This window comes from Canis lupus, chromosome 33 (assembly GCF_011100685.1).
Source record: "Canis lupus familiaris isolate Mischka breed German Shepherd chromosome 33, alternate assembly UU_Cfam_GSD_1.0, whole genome shotgun sequence".
Classification (NCBI taxonomy): domain Eukaryota; kingdom Metazoa; phylum Chordata; class Mammalia; order Carnivora; family Canidae; genus Canis; species Canis lupus.
Window position 1 is genome coordinate 26,897,737 of NC_049254.1, and position 18,143 is coordinate 26,915,879.

An 18,143-nucleotide genomic window follows, 5' to 3' on the forward strand; every position below is an offset into this window, starting at 1 on the left:
GGCCTCTGTCTCATCTCAGCCGAAGCTTGCTCCCTACATCTCAACCACACTGACTTCCTTTCAGTTCCTAGAACACCCCAAGTTCTTTCATGCCCCAACAACCTAACGATTTTAATGTTCTCTTGGCTTGAACCATTCTTTAAGGCTCTTTCATATGCCTGATACTTAAAAGGCGCTTCTTCAAACACTCTTCCCTGATAGTCCAGAATTAATCCATCATCACACCTACTAATTTTCCTTCATAGTACTGATTGCAATTTATAATTATGTAATGCGTTTTGCTTTAACGTCTCTCGCTCTCGTTGCACTTTAGATTCCCTCCAGTGTTACGTTCATTCCTGTAACCCGGTGCCTGACACCGTGCTTTGCACGTGGTCCACAGTCATTAAGTGCTTATTTAATAATGTATGGCGCATGCAAAAGTTGGAAGGGGCTGCAGGGTCTGCATCTGGCATTTCTCTGCCGAGGTTAGGTGCTTCCTCTTGCGAGGTGATAGATGGGACAAATCCCTTTTTTTTTTCTTAGTTTCCCCCCTGCTCCTTGGATAAGTGTTTGCTGTAGGGCCGCGTGAGAGACAAACTGCCTCTAGATAGAGGCGGCAGCAGGACGGATGAGCTTTATTCGTGAGACAGCATTAGCCGTCAGCTGAGCGCTTTGCAACCTCTCGGCGCAGGTGCGTGAAGAGCTGTCAGTCTTTTCGGGAAGGGGGCGGGGCGACTCCGGGCCCCCAGGAGGGGGCGGGTCAGCGTGGCCTCCCCGCAGAAGCTGATTGGCCTAGGCGAGGGGCCGGGGGCGGGGCCTGGTCCCGTCGGGCGCCAGCCACGTCGGACGCGGGGCCGCCCCGCAGGAAGGCCCCTCCCCGGCCCCACAATGCACTGCGGGCCGCGTCACTCGGAGCGGCGGGTCCCGGCTCGACAGGTACGACCCGGGCGGTCCCGGCGCTCGGTCCTCCGCTCCGAGGGTCGCTGGGACCCCGGCAGGCGGCCCCTGGCTCTGACTGCCTGCCGCCGCGGCCTTCGCGGCCACAGACCTTCCCCCCGGGCGGGGACCCAGCGCGTGCCGTGGGGGCGGGAGCCGGGTGGTTGGAGCCGCGGCGCTCGGGAGAGGTGGAGAGGTGCGATGCCGGGGGCTTCGTCCCCTGCGACGGGAGGGGGCTGTGGGCGAAGCCGCGAGCGGCGGCTGCCCCGGGGCTGACCCAGGCAGGGCGCTCCGGGAGGGAGAGTCGCTGTGGGCGCCCCGCGGCGGCGGGGGGCGGGGCGGGGGCCGAGGGGGCGGGGCTGTGGGCGGGGCAACCGGCGTGGCGCAGTCCGGGGGGCGGGGCGGTGGGCGGGGCAACGCGTGTTGTGGCCGAGAGGGGGCGTGGCGGTGGGCGGGGCGTGGCCGGTGGGCGTGGCCCCCAGTTGTTAGAAACACGGTAATCCCTCGAGGCTACTTAGGTGGCCCAGAGAGCTCGACCTGGCGTTTACTGCTTTTTAAAGGCTAGGGTGGGATTTGAACCAGCAGCTTACTTCGCGTCCTGTGGGGATTTAATTTGCATTGAGCCCAGAGATCGGCCGTCGTTGGCCCAAGAGAAACGCCTGCCCTGCCTGCCCCTGGCAACTTTGGGAGAGATGTGGCCTTACAAGGAGACCTGAGCGCTTGGCTGGGCAGGTGGAAGAGGGGCTCGGAAATAGGAGCCCCAGGGACTTGAATCTCTCTGCCCGCAAAAACAGCTTTGGACTTTTTCTCTGCCTTAGTTTCCTGGATCGTCCGCTTGGGGGCAAGTTGGAGAGCTTGAGAAGCAGCCCCTCCTATGCCTAGACAGCCAAGGCAGAGCCCAGGGCTAGAGCGTCAGCCACCAGACGCGAGATGTTGTGATGCCAGCTAACAGGTGGAGCATCCACTTTTCTAAACTCTGAATTTGCTCACGTGCTGAGAGATTATAAGGAGTTGGGCAGTACTGGAAACAGTACCTATGCTTTCCGGTGTTGAAGGTTGTAGTTGAGCACTTGAATCCAACGTATGTGGCCATGCCCTAAATTAATGGGGCGCCTGGGCATTTCCTGTGTTGAAAACCGTGGTAACAGTTTAGTGATTTGTGTGTGTGTATGTGAATGAATTGATTTTTAAAAATCTACGCATATTTTATGTTGATGTTTATTTTTTAAAGATTTTATTTATTCACGAGAGATACAGAGAGAAGGGCAGAGACACAAGCAGAGGGAGAAGCAGGCTTCATGCAGGAAGCCCGACGTGGGATTCGATCCCGAGACTCGAGGATCAGGCCCCGGGCTGAAGGCAGGCGCTAAACCACTGAGCCCCCCCCCGGGCTGCCCTATAACGATGTTTAAAAGAAGCACAGGTCTTATCAAAGACTTGGCTCTGACTTTCCATATACTTGAGTAGGAAGCTTGGCTGTGTCGTGAGGCAGTGTTTGGTTGGGTTCACTGTTTGGTTAGAGTTCAGCCTGTATGGAAGTCTGTCACTTACAAACGTTGGACTTGCCTAAATTCTTTTCTTTTTAAATTTTTATTTATTTATGATAGTCACAGAGAGAGAGAGAGAGAGGCAGAGACACAGGCAGAGGGAGAAGCAGGCTCCATGCACCGGGAGCCCGACGTGGGATTCGATCCTGGGTCTCCAGGATCGCGCCCTGGGCCAAAGGCAGGCGCTAAACCGCTGCGCCACCCAGGGATTCCCTAAATTCTTTTCTGAGCTTGAATTTCCTCAAAGGTAAAACAAAACTGATAATACCCATCTCACAGGTTATCAGAAGGCCTAAATGAGGTAGTGTATAAAGTGCCTGGTAAATAGAGAGCAGTTAATTATTAAATAATAATAATATTCTACTTTTAGTCCTACAGGGTGATGTTTCAGGTTCTTTATGTATCCCTATCAGGTAGATACTATTAGTAGCTTTCAAACAATCCTATGAGATACACACTAGTAGTGACCACAATTTACAGGTGAGGCAACTTGAGTGTAGAAAGTCAAAACTTGCTCACGTTTACAGTTAACACATGGTGGAGCCAGTTTTTGAACCCAGACACCTGTTCCAGAGTCCATCATGTTAACTATTATGGAAAATATAAGGTGGTCTTAAGGAAAATATAAGGTGGTCTTTTATTATTCCAAAATTTGTGGCTAGATAGCTTCAATCACTGGGTTCTTGCCCCTTGTGGGTTTTAGGAGACTGACAACGATTTGGAGACACAGAAAACTTAGGTATAAGCACCAGTTTGGCTATATATTTGCAGTGTGACATTGAGAAAGGGACCTTCAATTTCCTCATCTGTCAAATAGAGGTATTATCTCACTCACTGTTTGTAAACTGTAAGGTGCTGCACAACTGTTAGGGATTGACACATTTGTGCCTGTGTTGGGGGCCCTGTTCCTCGTTGTGGGTATAATCTACTCTGGAGCCTGAGGCTAGATGTACTGTGTAGTACAGGCACCTGTAATAGGAGTACTGAAGGCTGCTGGTAAGGTGTGGGGGTGGGTAGGCAAAACTGTAAAATAAATTCTGATTGTCTTTGGTACGCTTTCCCCTTTTCCTCTTCAAGCTCTGTTTTTCAAGTGTCTTTATGTTAACCTGCGGCTGTACAGAGACCTTCCCTTTTCTCTCAATCTTGCTCCCTCCCTGTGTATTATAATTAATATAGCTTTACCCCCAGTAACCCCCACTCCCAAGTCCCACAGATCTCAGCTGGCATTTTCTTTTCTTTTCTTTTCTTTTTTTTCTTCTCTTCTCTTCTCTTCTCTTCTCTTCTCTTCTTTCTTTTTCTTTTCTTTCTTTTCTTTTTTCTTTGCTTTTCTTCTTTTCTTTTTCTTTTCTTTCTTTCTCTTTTCTTCTTTCTTTTTCTTTATCTTTTCTTTTCTTACTTTCTTTTCTTTTCTTTTCTTTTTCTCTCTTTTCTTTCTTTTCTTTCTTTTCTTTTCTTTTCTTCTTTCTCTCCCTTCCCTTCCCTTCCCTTCCTTCCCTTCCCTCCTTCCCTTCCCTTCCCTTCCCTTCCCTTCCCTTCCCTTCCCTTCCCTTCCCTTCCCTTCCCTTCTCTTCCCTTCTTTTTCTTTCCTTTTTTTTTTTTAAGGGTCAGCTGGCACTTTCAATAAAATATGTACCAAGGTAGTGTTTCCCATGCAGAATACTTTGAGTAATAAGTAGATGAATATTTTCAACAATAATTTCCAAAAAATTTAACACACATTTGGATGAAACAACAACAGGGACTCCTGGGTGGCTCAGTGGTTGAGTGTCTGCCTTGGGCTCAGGGCTGGTCCTGGGGAGTCCCACATTGGGTGCCCTGCAGGGAGCCTGCTTCTCCCTTTACCTGTGTCTCTGCCTTTCTCTGTCTCTCATGAATAAATGAATAACATCTTTAAAAATAAAAAAAGAAACAACAAAAATCTCTAATTAGGAGACAAACCTCAAAATTGATTTCACAGCTATTGCTAAGGATAGTCAATATCAATTGAATAGTCAATAAGTCAATTGAAAGACCTACATTAGGTAAATAATAATACAAGTGAGGTGTAGATGTAAGAATTCTGCAAATGGGGGCACCTGGGTTGCTCAGTCAGTTTAAACAGCTGACTCTTGTTTTGGCTCAGGTCATGATCTCAGGGTTGTGAGATTGAGCCTTGTGTCGGGCTCTATGCTGAGTATGGAGTCTGAGATTCTCTTTCTCCCTCTCCCCTCTGCTCATGTGTGCATGCTGTCTCTCTCTTGCTCTCTCTCAAATAAATCTTAAAAAAAAAAAAAAGGAATTCTGAAAATAGTACTTGGATAATTAAAGTTTGGGAAATAGCCAAAATAAGATATGAATGGTTAACCTGATATTAAATGTTTTTATCTCTTATGAAAGCATCTTGCTGGAAAGTAGATATAAAACATACTTTGTATGTTGGGTTTCGTTGATTTTTGAGAAAGTGCCTTCTTGGTGACCCATAGTCATTACCCCATGAGGTTCTGAAGAAGAGGTCAGCATCCTGTTATCCTAGGACTAAACAGTTGCTAACCACTGGCACAGTGGGAGTTTATTTTTCTCAGTTTCTACATCAGTGTTTTCCCAGACCTATCTAGATTCTAATTTGGGCTTTTTCCTTTAGCAGTTGCTGTTGAAGAATGGGTATACAGGTCAGTACTCAGATTCCCTTTGAGTTTTCTGCTGTCTAAAGACATACTTTTTTTTTTTTTTTTTTTTTTAGTGTTAATGGTGAGAGAAAATGGATCATGGCCTAAAAATGTATCGGTGGCCCTGATAAAACTATTGCTCCTGAATCTTCCCATGCAGATGTTAACCTCTTGATTTCCTCAGTTCCCATCACTTCTTCATTGGTTTTCCCAACCACCACTGTGCCTTAGACCCTAAGGGTATTCTAACCTAGCTTGGCCCCTATGTGGAGGGATCCCTTTTTCTACTAGCATAGTCCAGATAAGATGGAGGGTTTTCTTTAAGGAACTGCATTAAGAATCCAAGGTAGAAAGAGAAAAGAGGGGAGGTAGTAGTTGATAGAGGAGAGACTGCTTATCCTAAAGTGGTTGAAATCCATCCACAAACCAGGCAAGCCTGACATTGTTCACGGGCAGTCATGACAGTTTCTTTTGCTAGTTTACTGGTTAGCATGTAAGGTCAAATGACTCTGGGAGGAAGAAGTTTAACTTTTTTTCCTCAGAGGAATCATATCTACTGATAGAAGCGATTTTCTGACAACCTTTTAAGAATTTTGACAGGGAGTCTCAGTGCTGTGTTGTGCTTTTGGTTTCAAGCCTACATGTATTGGGAATATCTGAAATGCAAGTTTGTCTAACAGTAGTTTTCCAGTTAAGTGGTGGGTGGCACAACTTGGGTTGTGTTTGCTCTTTTCATCTGAATTCCTTAATTCTGGATTGATGGTTCCTGACGGTAGGAACCAATGTCTGCTGTAGTCCTAGACTATAGAACCTATTCAATAAATGTTTGTTAAATGAATGGAACTTACAGGTTGGTGTTTGTTTCTTAGTATATGTTTTACAAAGTATGAATCATTATCTTTCTGTTTTGAATTCATTAAAAAGAAAAGAGTAATTGAAGACTCCATGAAAATTGGCACTCTATAATAAGTATTATTCCTAATATTTCTGTTGGGATCCTAGAAAGATCAGGCATAAAAGAATGCAGTCTACTTCTAAATACTAAGAATATGGGTGTTTGGAAACTATAGGTCACAACCTTGCCCTCATGCTAATTCCCAGAGTAATTGTGTTGCAGTAAACTTTAGGAAGAAAAAATTTTATATTTTAAATTTTATATTTTAAATTTATATTTAAATAATAAATGCCTAAGGATATGAAGTAAGACATTTTACTACTTCTTATCCTTAGGCTAAATCTCATAATTATGGTTTATTTTATTTATTTATTTATTCATGATAAACAGAGAGAGAGCGCGCATGCGCAAGAGGCAGAGACACAGGCAGAGGGAGAAGCAGGCTCCATGCAGGGAGCCCAATGCAGGGACTGAATCCCAGGACCCCAGGATCACGCCCTGGGCTGAAGGCAGGCGCCAAACTGCTGAGCCACCCAGGGATCCCCATAATTATGGTTTAATAATGAAATGAAACATAGAACAATTTTTAAGAGGAGTTTGTAGTTTATACATTATCTCTTGAAGGATCTCCTCTTTTTCTTTACTGCTTTTAGAAGAGAAAAGAAACTTATTTAATAGGGAAAAAATGATTTGAATATGTCATATTGGAATGTTAGTTAGAAGATCGCATTATGGTTAAGGCTAATTTGATTGATGTGGTTTTTTTTTCTGTTTAAGTGAATGGAGAAGAAAAATATTAAAGGGTAATGACATGTTAATACTTAGCTATTCCTCTCATTTCCTCATGAAAAGAGGAAAAGGGGGAGTAAATTTAACGCATTAACTTTGTTATATGGGTTAATTTTTTGTGTTAAGTCAGTTGCCATTGTAAATGGACAGTGAGGTTTCAACTTCACACGGCAACAAAAATGAGAAATTTTTTATGGTACTAATTTCCAGAGTCAGTACCAGTTGGTTTTCTGTGCCATATTTTGATACATAACTAAGTTTTTCATTTTTGGAATGAAGTAATATTGAGCTGAGAAGGACAAGTGAGGATTAATTTAGTTCTGAGATACAGTATCTTGAAAAAAGTCTATGAAATTGTTACCAAGTTTTTCAATTTTCACCATTTTCCCTACTTGTAGTGAAGCAGTATTTAGTGCGCTGTGCTCTGAAGGCCTCACAAGAAAGAGTTATCACTTAATTTCAGACTGAACATGTTTTAATTTAGTGTTTTTTAAAGTATGATCTGATCTGTAGGCACTAAGCATAGTAATTACCTGGGAATTTGTTAAAAATGGAAGATTCTCAAGCCCTACCTCAACGTCAGTGGATCAGAATTTGGGGATAGGGGGAGGTTCAGAAACCTGCATTTCTAACCAAGCTTCCAGTGGTTTTTATTCAAGCTAAAATTTGAGCAACATTGAATAGTTTTTAGCAAAGTTTCTGTTTACCTAATTTCTTTCAGACCCAGCCTATGAAGTCCTTTTTATCTATCTCCATGAAGCTTGATCATAATATAATAAAAGAGGCCATTATGTTTTATTTTCTGGTAAAGAAATTGAGAATGATATTAAAACCAGTATTCCTTTAGCTTTAAGATTTATTATGAATACAATTTTTTGTTATTTAAAGACTTATTTATTTATTTTAGGGAGAGAGAGTGTGCGTAAGTTGGAGAAGGAGCAGAGGGAGAGAATCCCAAGCAGACTCCCTGCTGAGTGGGGAGCCTAACATAGGTCTTGATCGCAAGATCCTGAGATTATGACCTGAACTGAAGAGTTGGATACTCAATCAACTGAGCCACCCAGGCACCTCAATAAAATTTTTTTCCAGATTATAAAAATAATATATACCCATTGTGGAATATTATGAAAATTTAGGAAATATAACAATCCTCCATAATACTATTTTCTGGGGATAAGCATTATTATAATTTTGGCATGTTTTCTTCTGGTATCTATTTCTCCATTTATCCCTCCCTTCTTCTTTTTGTCTTTATAGAAAACATTTGCGATTTTTATCCTGCGTTTTTTCCTAATTAATGTGTAAGCATTTTACCATATTACTGAACTCTTTTTCACAGACATCTGCATCATATTCCATCATAGGAGTATACTATAATTTATTTAATACTCTGTTATTGTTGAACGTTTAGATTGGTTTTGGTTATTTCTGTGAAAGAATGTCTTTCTGTTTAAAATTTTGTCTGAAACTATTTCCATTAAGGTAGGGCTATATATTTACATTATTATTGTGGTCAAAGGGCATAAGTACTTTTAAACTCTCTTGAATATTGCAAGATTATTTTGAGAAGATATTTATTCCAATATTTACTCCTGCAGATACCTTTAAGAATGCCAGAAAGAAGCAAGTATCATTTTTTTAATTTTTAGAAAAGATTTTATTTATTTGTTTTAGAGAGAGAGCCCATGTACTGGAGGAGGAGTGGTGGGGTAGAAGAGGGACAAGCACTCCAACTTGAGTGCAGAGCCTGACTTAGGACTGGATCTCATGACCCTGAGATCGTGAACTGAGCTGAAATCAAGAGTGGGTAGCTCAACTGACTGAGCCCCCAGGTGCCCCAACAAGTATTATTTTTTAAAAGCTAACTTGTTAAGGAAAATGTAGTATGTTAGTGCTTTAATTAGTGAACATTTAATTATTAGTGAATTGAACATTTTTACACCATTTATCAGGTTTGACTTTAATTTTTTATCTAACTCAAATTGTTCATCTTGTTTTAGGTCTTCTCTGCTGGTTGAAATGTCTATGATTTTATCTGCATCAGTCATTCGCGTCAGAGATGGACTCCCCCTTTCTGCTTCTACTGACTATGAACAAGGCACAGGCGTGCAGGAGTGCAGAAAGTATTTTAAAATGCTCTCAAAGAAACTTGCTCAGCTTCCTGATAGATGTACACTGAAAACTGGACATTATAACATTAAGTAAGACTTGAGTTTGCACCATTAGAATAATTTGCTCAGTGTTTGCCATTTGCATGAAATATAAAAGTGGTTGTAGTAAAAATTAGTGATTGGTTAGTTTAGGAAAAGTGTTCAAATCAAGAATCATGTGGTTCTCAATTTATACTAAACAGTAGTCGTCATATTATTGCCCTTTTTGCAGCTTCTCTGTGTTTATATCTGGCTTTAGAAATTTTTATACTTTTGCAGATCACAGATATTCTATAAGTTGGTCATTAGGTATTTATTACTTAGTGTTCTTACATGTCCAGGCAAACTCTGTAGGAAAATATAAAAATTGTGCATGATACCTGCCCTCAAAGAACTTAAATTTATATTCTAGTGAGAGAGGATACCGCTCATTTCTATTTATTGCACATGAAAGTAACACTGGGCTATGGGATAGAGTGACTTTATAGTAGTTCAAGGCCTCCCTGAAAGGGTGATATTTGAGCAGAGACCTAAGAGATGTGAAGGATGCTGTGGTTGAAGAGTAAGGCAGAGTGACAGCCAGTGCATAAGGCCTGTGATACTGATCAAAGGATGGAAGGAAAACCAGAGATGCTGAAGCAATATGGACAATTAATAAAGTGGCAGAAGGTGAGATTAGAAAGTTAGGAATGGGACAGGTTATATAGAGCCTTCTGGGCTGGGGTAGGAGTTTGGATTGAGTCTAATGTGATGGAAAGCCAGTGAAGAGTTTTAAGCTAGAGAGCTATATAATGTGATTTTTGGCTTTGAGTAAATCATTCTGGCTGCTGTATGAAGAATGTGCTCTAAGGGAGAAAGAGTAGAAGCAGAGAGATCATTTAGGGAGACTCTTAAAGAAGTTCAGGTAGAGGTGATGTTTATAACTTGAATGAGAGTGATAATGATGAGAAGTGGTTATATTTGGGCTGTATTTTGGGAGTAGCACCAACAAATCTTCCTAATGGATTCTAGTGGGATGTGAGGGAAAAAGAATAATTGAGTCCCCCCTAGATTTTTGGCCTAGAGGATGCCCATAATTACTTGGCTAATGGGGCTGCAATGAGTAATATTGGAGGATGTGTGTTTCAAAAATCAAGAGTTTTGTTTGAACATATTAAGTCTAAGATGTCCATTAGACATTCAGGAAGATCTGTCAGGTAGGAAGCTGGGTGTATAAGTCTGAAGTTCAGTGAAGAAGGACAAGTATGGAGATTTAGATTTGGGGGTCAGCTTACAGTGTATAATTAAAACTGGGAATAGATAAGACCCCCTTGGAGAGCATCCACATGACACAGAGGACAATAAACTCTTGAGCAGTTTGATACAGAATTTGCATACAGAAGGATATCAGATAAGGACAAGGTCCATTATATCAAGGTCCTTGATATAATTAGCAGAGGGCTTAGTTGTTGAGATGACACATGAGTCATGTCCTGAAGAATTATTAAGATTTGGCCAAGACAGAGAAGAGGGCATTCTAGGTATAGAGAGGAGAGGCGGAATAAGTAAAGAATGACTTAGCCTTAGGGGTGTATTCACCTGTTTGGCCTGGTGTAGTGGATGGTGATTTAGGGATAGTTATGGGAAATGTGAGATAATTAGCGTGGGGCCAGATCCAGGATTTCCTTGCAAGTTCAGACTGAGGGATAGGAAGCTGTTACTGCAGGTTTGAGGGAAGTGACTTGATTAAAACAAAACAAAAAACCCCAAAAAACAAAAGCAATGCTGAGGCAGTGAAATGTAAGGTGAAATGGAAACTCTGAGAAGAGAGAGATTAACCTATAATTAGGGCCTGACCTAGTAAGATGTAAGTGCAAATGAAAAAGAGAATGCCAGTTACAAAGACACTTCAAAAAGAAATGATTAAGCCTCATAAGATGGAGTGCCAGAAAGGAAGAGATGGAATACCAAAGATGACTGAAGCTGTGGAGTTGGACAGAATGAGCTCTTTGGAAAGGGTTGCTTACTCTGAGGGTGAGGAAGAAGAGGAGGGTAACTAAGCACTACTTTTGAGTATTTTACTTGAGGTTTTGACTGGGTAGTCCAGTTAAGATGGGATAGAGATCTTGAAATCGCTCACATGAAGTTGAAAGTGTGAGGGTAGAAACGCCCACTGAGTTTCTGAGAGGCCCAGAATAGAACCTTAGAGAATGTCTATAATTACTTAGATCAATTAGGTAATGGTAAGATAATGAGCTTTTATCTTAAACTGGGTTTTCAAAGGATTTTACTGGAAAGTGTAGTGGTGGTTGATGGTTAAAATATATCTAAAATGATGTCTAATCTATTTCTGTTTTATGGAGAAAAACTTGAAACCTTTTAATATTCTATTTAATAGGCTCTTTTTAGTACCCTTGGTCATTATTCTGAGTTTCAATTGATATTGTATAGGACTATAGACCTATATCAGAGTGATGGAAGATTGTTTGAACATATATTAATTCTGACAAATATCCTAGACTTGAAGAACAACTTTTTTTGAAAATGTTTTTCCTCCTTTATTTTATTCTCTTTTTTTTTTTTTAATTTTTTAAATTTATTTATGATAGTCACAGAGAGAGAGAGAGAGGCAGAGACACAGGCAGAGGGAGAAGCAGGCTCATGCACCGGGAGCCCGATGTGGGATTCGATCCCGGGTCTCCAGGATCGCGCCCTGGGCCAAAGGCAGGTGCCAAACCGCTGCGCCACCCAGGGATCCCTATTTTATTCTCTTAAAAGCAGAGTATCATGTAGTAAAATTTTAACACCCCTTCCAATTCTGTTTGTTTTGAATTCTAGATTTTATGTTATTTCTTTGTATTCCTTCTTATTCCACAAAAGATGTGAGGTAGTTTACAAAATAATTCAAGAGCACAGAAGAGAGTATCACATAAAGGGATAAAGATAGGAGAATCATAAACTGAAATAACATTTCCTTCTGGAGATGGAAACTACTTAATCCAGTCATTTGTTGGAAAAGGACTGCAAATATTTCTCTGAGCTTTCTCATGGCCCAAAGGAGGATAATGAATCATTTACAGGATTCAGTGTCCATTGGATAAAAACATTGCTCTTCACGTTCCTGAGACCTGATGTACGTTAAGAGGGACAGCATTTGAATAGCATTTTTCCAGCAGCCATAACGATGAGCTATTTATGATCTTTCTTGTAAAATTCCTTAGTGTAAGCAAATGACACAATTCAAAAAGCAATTTTATGAGAGAGTTTAGGAGTGAGATGAATCAGCAGCAGTCTAATCTGGCCTGACCTAAGAATACAATTTAGAAATGTCTAAAGGAATAAATAGATTACATGGCCTTTAGAACCACACATAGAAAAGCCTCTATGCATGTTATTTTTGTAACCAAGTTTTTAAAAGGGATTGAATGAAGAAATTTTAGTTCTAGTTCCTGACAAGAACCTGGGTTTTATGTTTTCTGTCATTGATTAGAGGACTTGATTATTTTCTAGCTTATAGAGGTTTCCATGCTGTATGACATTACATTTAGACTAATTATAAAGTCACTGTAAAATTGAGAGTTTATATGTTACCTGAGTTACTTAAAGTTCCCTTGTGACACCTCTTTTTCTAACTGCCCATGAGCTTGCCAGATAAAACTCACAGATCTGCAGTTATAACATGGCACAGCCCAGAACTGGCACAGGCTGCCCATCTGCCTTGTCGCCTGGCTTATAGCCTTCTTTTGAATCACCTTCTTCTTGCTACTACTATTTCATTTCTCTCATGATCTCACTCCTTACACAGATTGCCTGTAGAACTTGACTTTTTTTTTAATCATTTATATTTTTCTTAGTTTAAATTTATTTTTAAGTTTTTATAATTTTTCTATATAGTTAGATAACTTACAGAGATCATTATCTGTTCTAGCTTATAAATGATTCCTCGTCTTTTAGCATTGTGGCTTTCAAATACGTTTAAAAATTGAGGTTGTCTTTGCGGAATACCAGTGAGAACCAAAACAAAGTTAAGTATGTAATTATATGCTAAATCAAATGGTACCTCATGCTGGAGTCTAGGTGAATAGGTAGAGGAAGACCATAGAATTTGAGGAGAAGAATTAGGGTAACATTTTAAAATTAAGAAAATTCCAGGGCGCCTGGGTGGCTCAGTCAGTTAAGCATCTGCCTCTTGATTTCAGCTCAGGCCATGATCTCATGGGTTGTGGGATCAAGCCCCACATTGTTTGAGTCTCTTCCTCTGCCCCCCACTCATGCTGTCTCCAATAAGTGAATCTTTAAAAAATATTTTTAAAGGTAGAAAAATTTTAAGAAAATTCCTTTAATCCCTCCTCCCCACAGTGTGTTGGGAGAATAATGAGCATCAGATTGTAGTGGCTGAGTAGTGAGTTCAGCTAATGGAGCCCATTCTGTGGAGCTCAGGCTGGCACAATGCCTTGCACATAGGTTACTAACTGCTAAATGAGGGATGATTGTTTTGGGGGTATGGCAATGTTCAGAGTTGCTGTGGAGTTAAGTCTTCACTTTCTCCAAAATACTTCAGTTTGGCTTGTTGATTGGTGGCTGGTTGGGGGATGCATAATCTAGTTTTGTGATTTCTTCTCATTTTACAGTTGAATGCTTGAATGACATGGGTTTGAACTGCACGAATCCATTTATAAGCCAATACTTTTCATAAATACAGTACTGTAAATGTTATTTTTAAATAGCATTTTCCTTTCTCTAGCTTCATTGTATGAATACAGCATATAATATAACAAAATGTGTGTTAATTGTGTTTTGGTGGTAAGGCTTTCAGTCAACAGTAGGGTATTAGTAGTCAAGTTTTTGGGGAGTCTAAAGGTATGCTGATTTTTGACTGTGCAGGATATTGACATCCCTAACCCTAGCATTGTTCAAGGGTCACCTGTACATAGTGATGCTATAGTTCTCTCTGTGTAAAAGTTTAAAGAATTTATCTGTTTCATAAGTTGAAGGACACTTTCCTTAAATTGTCATAAATGTTTAATATATAAACTTATGTCAGAACTTAGGAAACACAGTGGCTAAAGCAATAATTATGAATCATATGAAATTAAGTTATGTCATATGAAATCTTAAAATTTTGAGATTGGTTTTGGAGATTTGGGAATCATAGTGGGACATTTTGAGATCTCTTTAAACATTGAGATACTGATCTTATGAAAATACAAACGTCTTTGGGAAGCCAGTCATACTCTATTGTGAATTTTAATGCAAGAAATAAAATTTCTTAATTTTCCCACTGAATTCTTCTGAAGTCTGATAATGCCTGTGAGCCTTACCGGTTCTCTCTTTACCTTAGTCTCTACTTTCTCCATATTAGTTCACAAACTGCTACCTCTAGCTGGGAATGCTATTTTAGGCTTACCTACTTTTTGTTTTTAGTTTCTGGCAGTGCTTTTCTTTCAGTTTTTGGTGTTATTTTCTGATTACAGGAATAACAACTTCAACAATGACCCGGTCATTAAGTGCCTGCAGTTGCCAGGCACTTTTCCTATATTCAGTTTTGTAACAGTTCTGTGATTGGTTAATAAATAGGGCTCTTTCCCATTGTCAGTGCAGAAACAACTCACACTAGCATAAGCAAAAAAAGGGTATTGTGAAGGAGAGGCAGGCTTCTAAAGTGGCTGGAACCAAGGAACACAGATGTTATCAGGAATCTTGCATTTCTCCACTTTCCTTTTGCAGATAGCTATTCTCCATATATTGGAAAACACTGTACAGGCAGCTGCAGGCTTACTTCATTTTGGCTGAGCAACCCCTCAGGTTAATTATTACTGTCTTAATTTATTAATAGTTTGCTATATACATTGTTATTTAGCATGCTACAAAATGCAGTTTTGTTTCCTAGTTTTGTATATTGGTGTTTTAAGTGCTTTCCCAGCACCATATCATAAGTGCCTGGCAAGCAGAGATTTTGTCTTTGAAGTCAGAGCCTATAGAGTAGAATGCTAGACATAATGCTAGGTGCTTTGTTATTGCTTGGGGAAGATCATTGCTTTCACTAATTGTTTAGTTGTTGTAGCAGGCCACAATTGTCCTAATGTTGTTAGTGTTTAATTGGTGTGTAAAATTTGACAGTTAATAAATAAAATCAGATACCAGAAAATGCTTAATGTTTAAGCATTTTTATTGGATCTTAGAAATCACTTGAGGTATGGCTTGCTTGGATACCTGATAGAATTAGCTTTTTAGGGAAGTGATTTGAAATGGGTAAATACCCCCTATCTGGAGTTTGAATTTCTGTCAGTCTTACCTGTTCAAGACATACTTAGTCCTGGAAGGCTCTGAAGAAGTTCCTAGTGTGTATGCTGGGGGAGGAACCAAAGATGTAATGAAGTTGGATAAATTCCTTGGCCTGAAGACAGAAGCTATAAAGACCAAATCCTATTGGTACCAAGGCCAAGAAGAAAAAGGGAAGTAAAAAAATTGGAGCAAAGTAGGAAGCAAACAATGGCAGTTTAAAAATTGTGCTCAAGGTGAGGAAAAGATGTGTGAGGTTAGTAATGTCTGTGATAAAAGGATAGTAGACCTATCTAACATAGTAATTCTACATGGTATCTGAGAACATCTTTGTCTCTAAAGTAGGAGGATGTGGGATCCCTGGGTGGCGCAGCGGTTTGGCGCCTGCCTTTGGCCCAGGGCGCGATCCTGGAGACCCGGGATCGAATCCCACGTCGGGCTCCCTGCATGGAGCCTGCTTCTCCCTCTGCCTATGTCTCTGCCTCTCTCTCTCTCTGTGTGACTGTCATGAATAAATAAATAAAATCTTAAAAAAAAATAAAAATAAAAAAATAAAGTAGGAGGATGTTGAAAACTCACTGACCTGAACCCTAAAGCCTTCTGGAAGAGGAGGTGAAGTTGTATTCCAGTCTGTAAAATTTAGTCAACTATTTATTGAACTTCTTCTTTATGTAGATACTTTGAATAGATAACTGCTGGGCTGTACAATTATATGTGCACAATATACTCAACAAATTAGTGTATAAATGAGTAAATGAATGATGTCATCTTTGTACTCATTCACTAATTTATTGAACACATTTTGTGTACTAGACCCCAAATATTCTAGTTGCTAAGAATATAGCGGTGAGCTCTATAGAAATGATCTCTGCTCTTATAGAGCATAGATATTAGTGAAAAACATTACAACAAATAAACATAAATATATAATTACAAACTGGATTAGTTACATGAAGAAAAATAACAGCTACTATGGTATAACCCAAGGGGTGGGATCAATTTATTTTTTTTAACGATTATTTATTTGAGAGAGAGAGAGCACGCGTGTGCAAGCCTGAGTAGGGGGAGGAGCAAAGAGAGAGGGTTAGAGGGAATCTCAAGCAGACGCCCCACTGAGCATGGAGCTTGATGTGGGGCTCAATTCCACAATCCATGAGATCATGACTTGACCCAAAATCATGAATCTGATGCTCAGAGAACTGAGCCACCCAGGTGCCCCGTGCCGGGATCAATTTAGATTGTATGCTCTGGGAGGAACTTTTAAGTCCAAGAAGGATGAATAGGATTAACCAGGTCAGAATTGGAGCATGGTAGAGATAGGGTTGGGTTGGGAGCATTGCAGGTGAGGAAGACAATTTGTAAAGTTTCTCAGATTAGACGTTGGGAGGATTGGGAGTAGGTTGGTATCCTTTGGATCTGAAATAATACTTTATGTGGCTAGAACGCAGAGAAGGAGGGGTAGAGTGGCACAAGAAGTAGAGAAGTTGGCAGGGCTTCCTGAATATCCTGATACAAGTTCCTAAATCCTCAAGTTTCATTTATTACTCTTAGAGGAAAAAAAATAGAGATTGATTTATGGCTTGAAAAAGTGAAAAAAAAAAGTTGGTGAATTAAACACATAGTTGGTTTATGTATAACATAGGGAAGTTGGTGTTGTGTTGGAAAAGAAGGAAGGCTTTGGAGTTAGAACTAAGTTTGACCCCGCTCTGCTTCTAAAATGTTGATGTGGCCCTAGTAAGCTACTAAAAATCCCTGAGCCTCTGTTCCATCATCTGTAAAATGGAGATAGTCGTGCCCCTTTACTGTGAGAGTAAAATTAAATAGAATACGTAGCTAAAGCCCTTATTAGCAGGGGGCCTGGTTCAAACTAAAGGGTCAGTAAACTGTACCTGCTGCTGTTACTGTTACTCCTCCTCCTCCTAATGGACAGGCAAATGCATGCACAAACTGGCATATCTATAGTGACTTTAGGCAGTTTCATATGAGGAATTCTCAGAGGATGGGAATCTTTGAGTTTGTCCCCCATGATAATTGCAAAAGCCAGAAATCTTTTGATAAAGAAGGCTTGTATGTATTGTTGAAAAACTGCCTTTGCGTTTCAAAGAAAGACAATAGCATATGACTAAGTTCACTATGAAAAGCCATAATATTATAGAGCTCTTTTTGGCCTTTTCAGAGAGTATCACATAATTATAGTAAAATAAAGGCTTTGGAAAAAAGACTGTGAAAATGCTGACATTTAATCATAAAAACACAAGCTTCCTTTTATTTCACAAATAATTCTCTAGTTAACTAAGTGCAAGCAAGAGAAACTGTTTGGGATAAATTGTCGTGTTTGTGTCTGTGGTTAACTCCCCCCCCCCCCCCCGTGGTTCACTTTATCATTAATATGGAAATACAGTAAAATTCTACTGTAACACAAAAAAATGAAGTCCAAAAGCTTCAGTCATATTTGTGGAGAATAATGAAACAACTCCTAGGGTAGCTCCTTGAGTGTTGGGAGTGTGTGGAAAGCAATCACCAATTGTGTTTTATCCCAGCTCAAGTTCCTGGGGTGGGGAGGTGTGGGGGGGGTGGGCAGGGCGGAGGTAGGGTATATTTGGATGCTAATGACATGTCAAAGAATTTTTATAATGATGGTGAAGATTTTTTGGAAAGAGAAAATGGCTTGAGAAAAACATACTTTGCCCTTGGTTTAGTTATTCATTTCATAGAAAAATGCAATATGCATGGCTAAACTTTTTTGACTATGACTCATAAGAAGATATTTCAGTTTGTGAACATTACCTATAAAATAGGAAACCAAAAAGTTTTATACATTCCAATATTTTCTGTTATGTTCTATTTCAATTTTTAGGAAAATGCTTTATGTAGTTTACTACACTAATTTTATGACCTAATGGGTCACAAGTTGTAGTTTGAAAAACATTTCATCTAA

At 40.1% G+C, this 18,143-nt stretch overlaps 1 protein-coding gene across 5 annotated transcripts in view; it reads left to right on the forward strand.

Moving 5' to 3' along the window:
- Positions 1-813: 813 nt before the first annotated feature.
- Positions 814-18,143, forward strand: part of SEC22A (SEC22 homolog A, vesicle trafficking protein) — a 69,086-nt gene continuing 51,756 nt past the window's right edge. For 2 of the 5 annotated variants that reach the window (XM_038583044.1, XM_038583041.1), the window contains exons 1-3: positions 814-918; positions 1,737-1,870; positions 8,795-8,995. In XM_038583044.1, the coding sequence (XP_038438972.1) occupies positions 1,857-1,870; positions 8,795-8,995 (215 nt within the window). In that variant the 5' untranslated portion in view covers positions 814-918; positions 1,737-1,856. Of the gene's footprint in view, positions 919-988; positions 1,115-1,393; positions 1,871-8,794; positions 8,996-18,143 lie in introns of those variants that run through there. The other 3 variants (XM_038583043.1, XM_038583045.1, XM_038583042.1) reach the window with 3 other exon arrangements.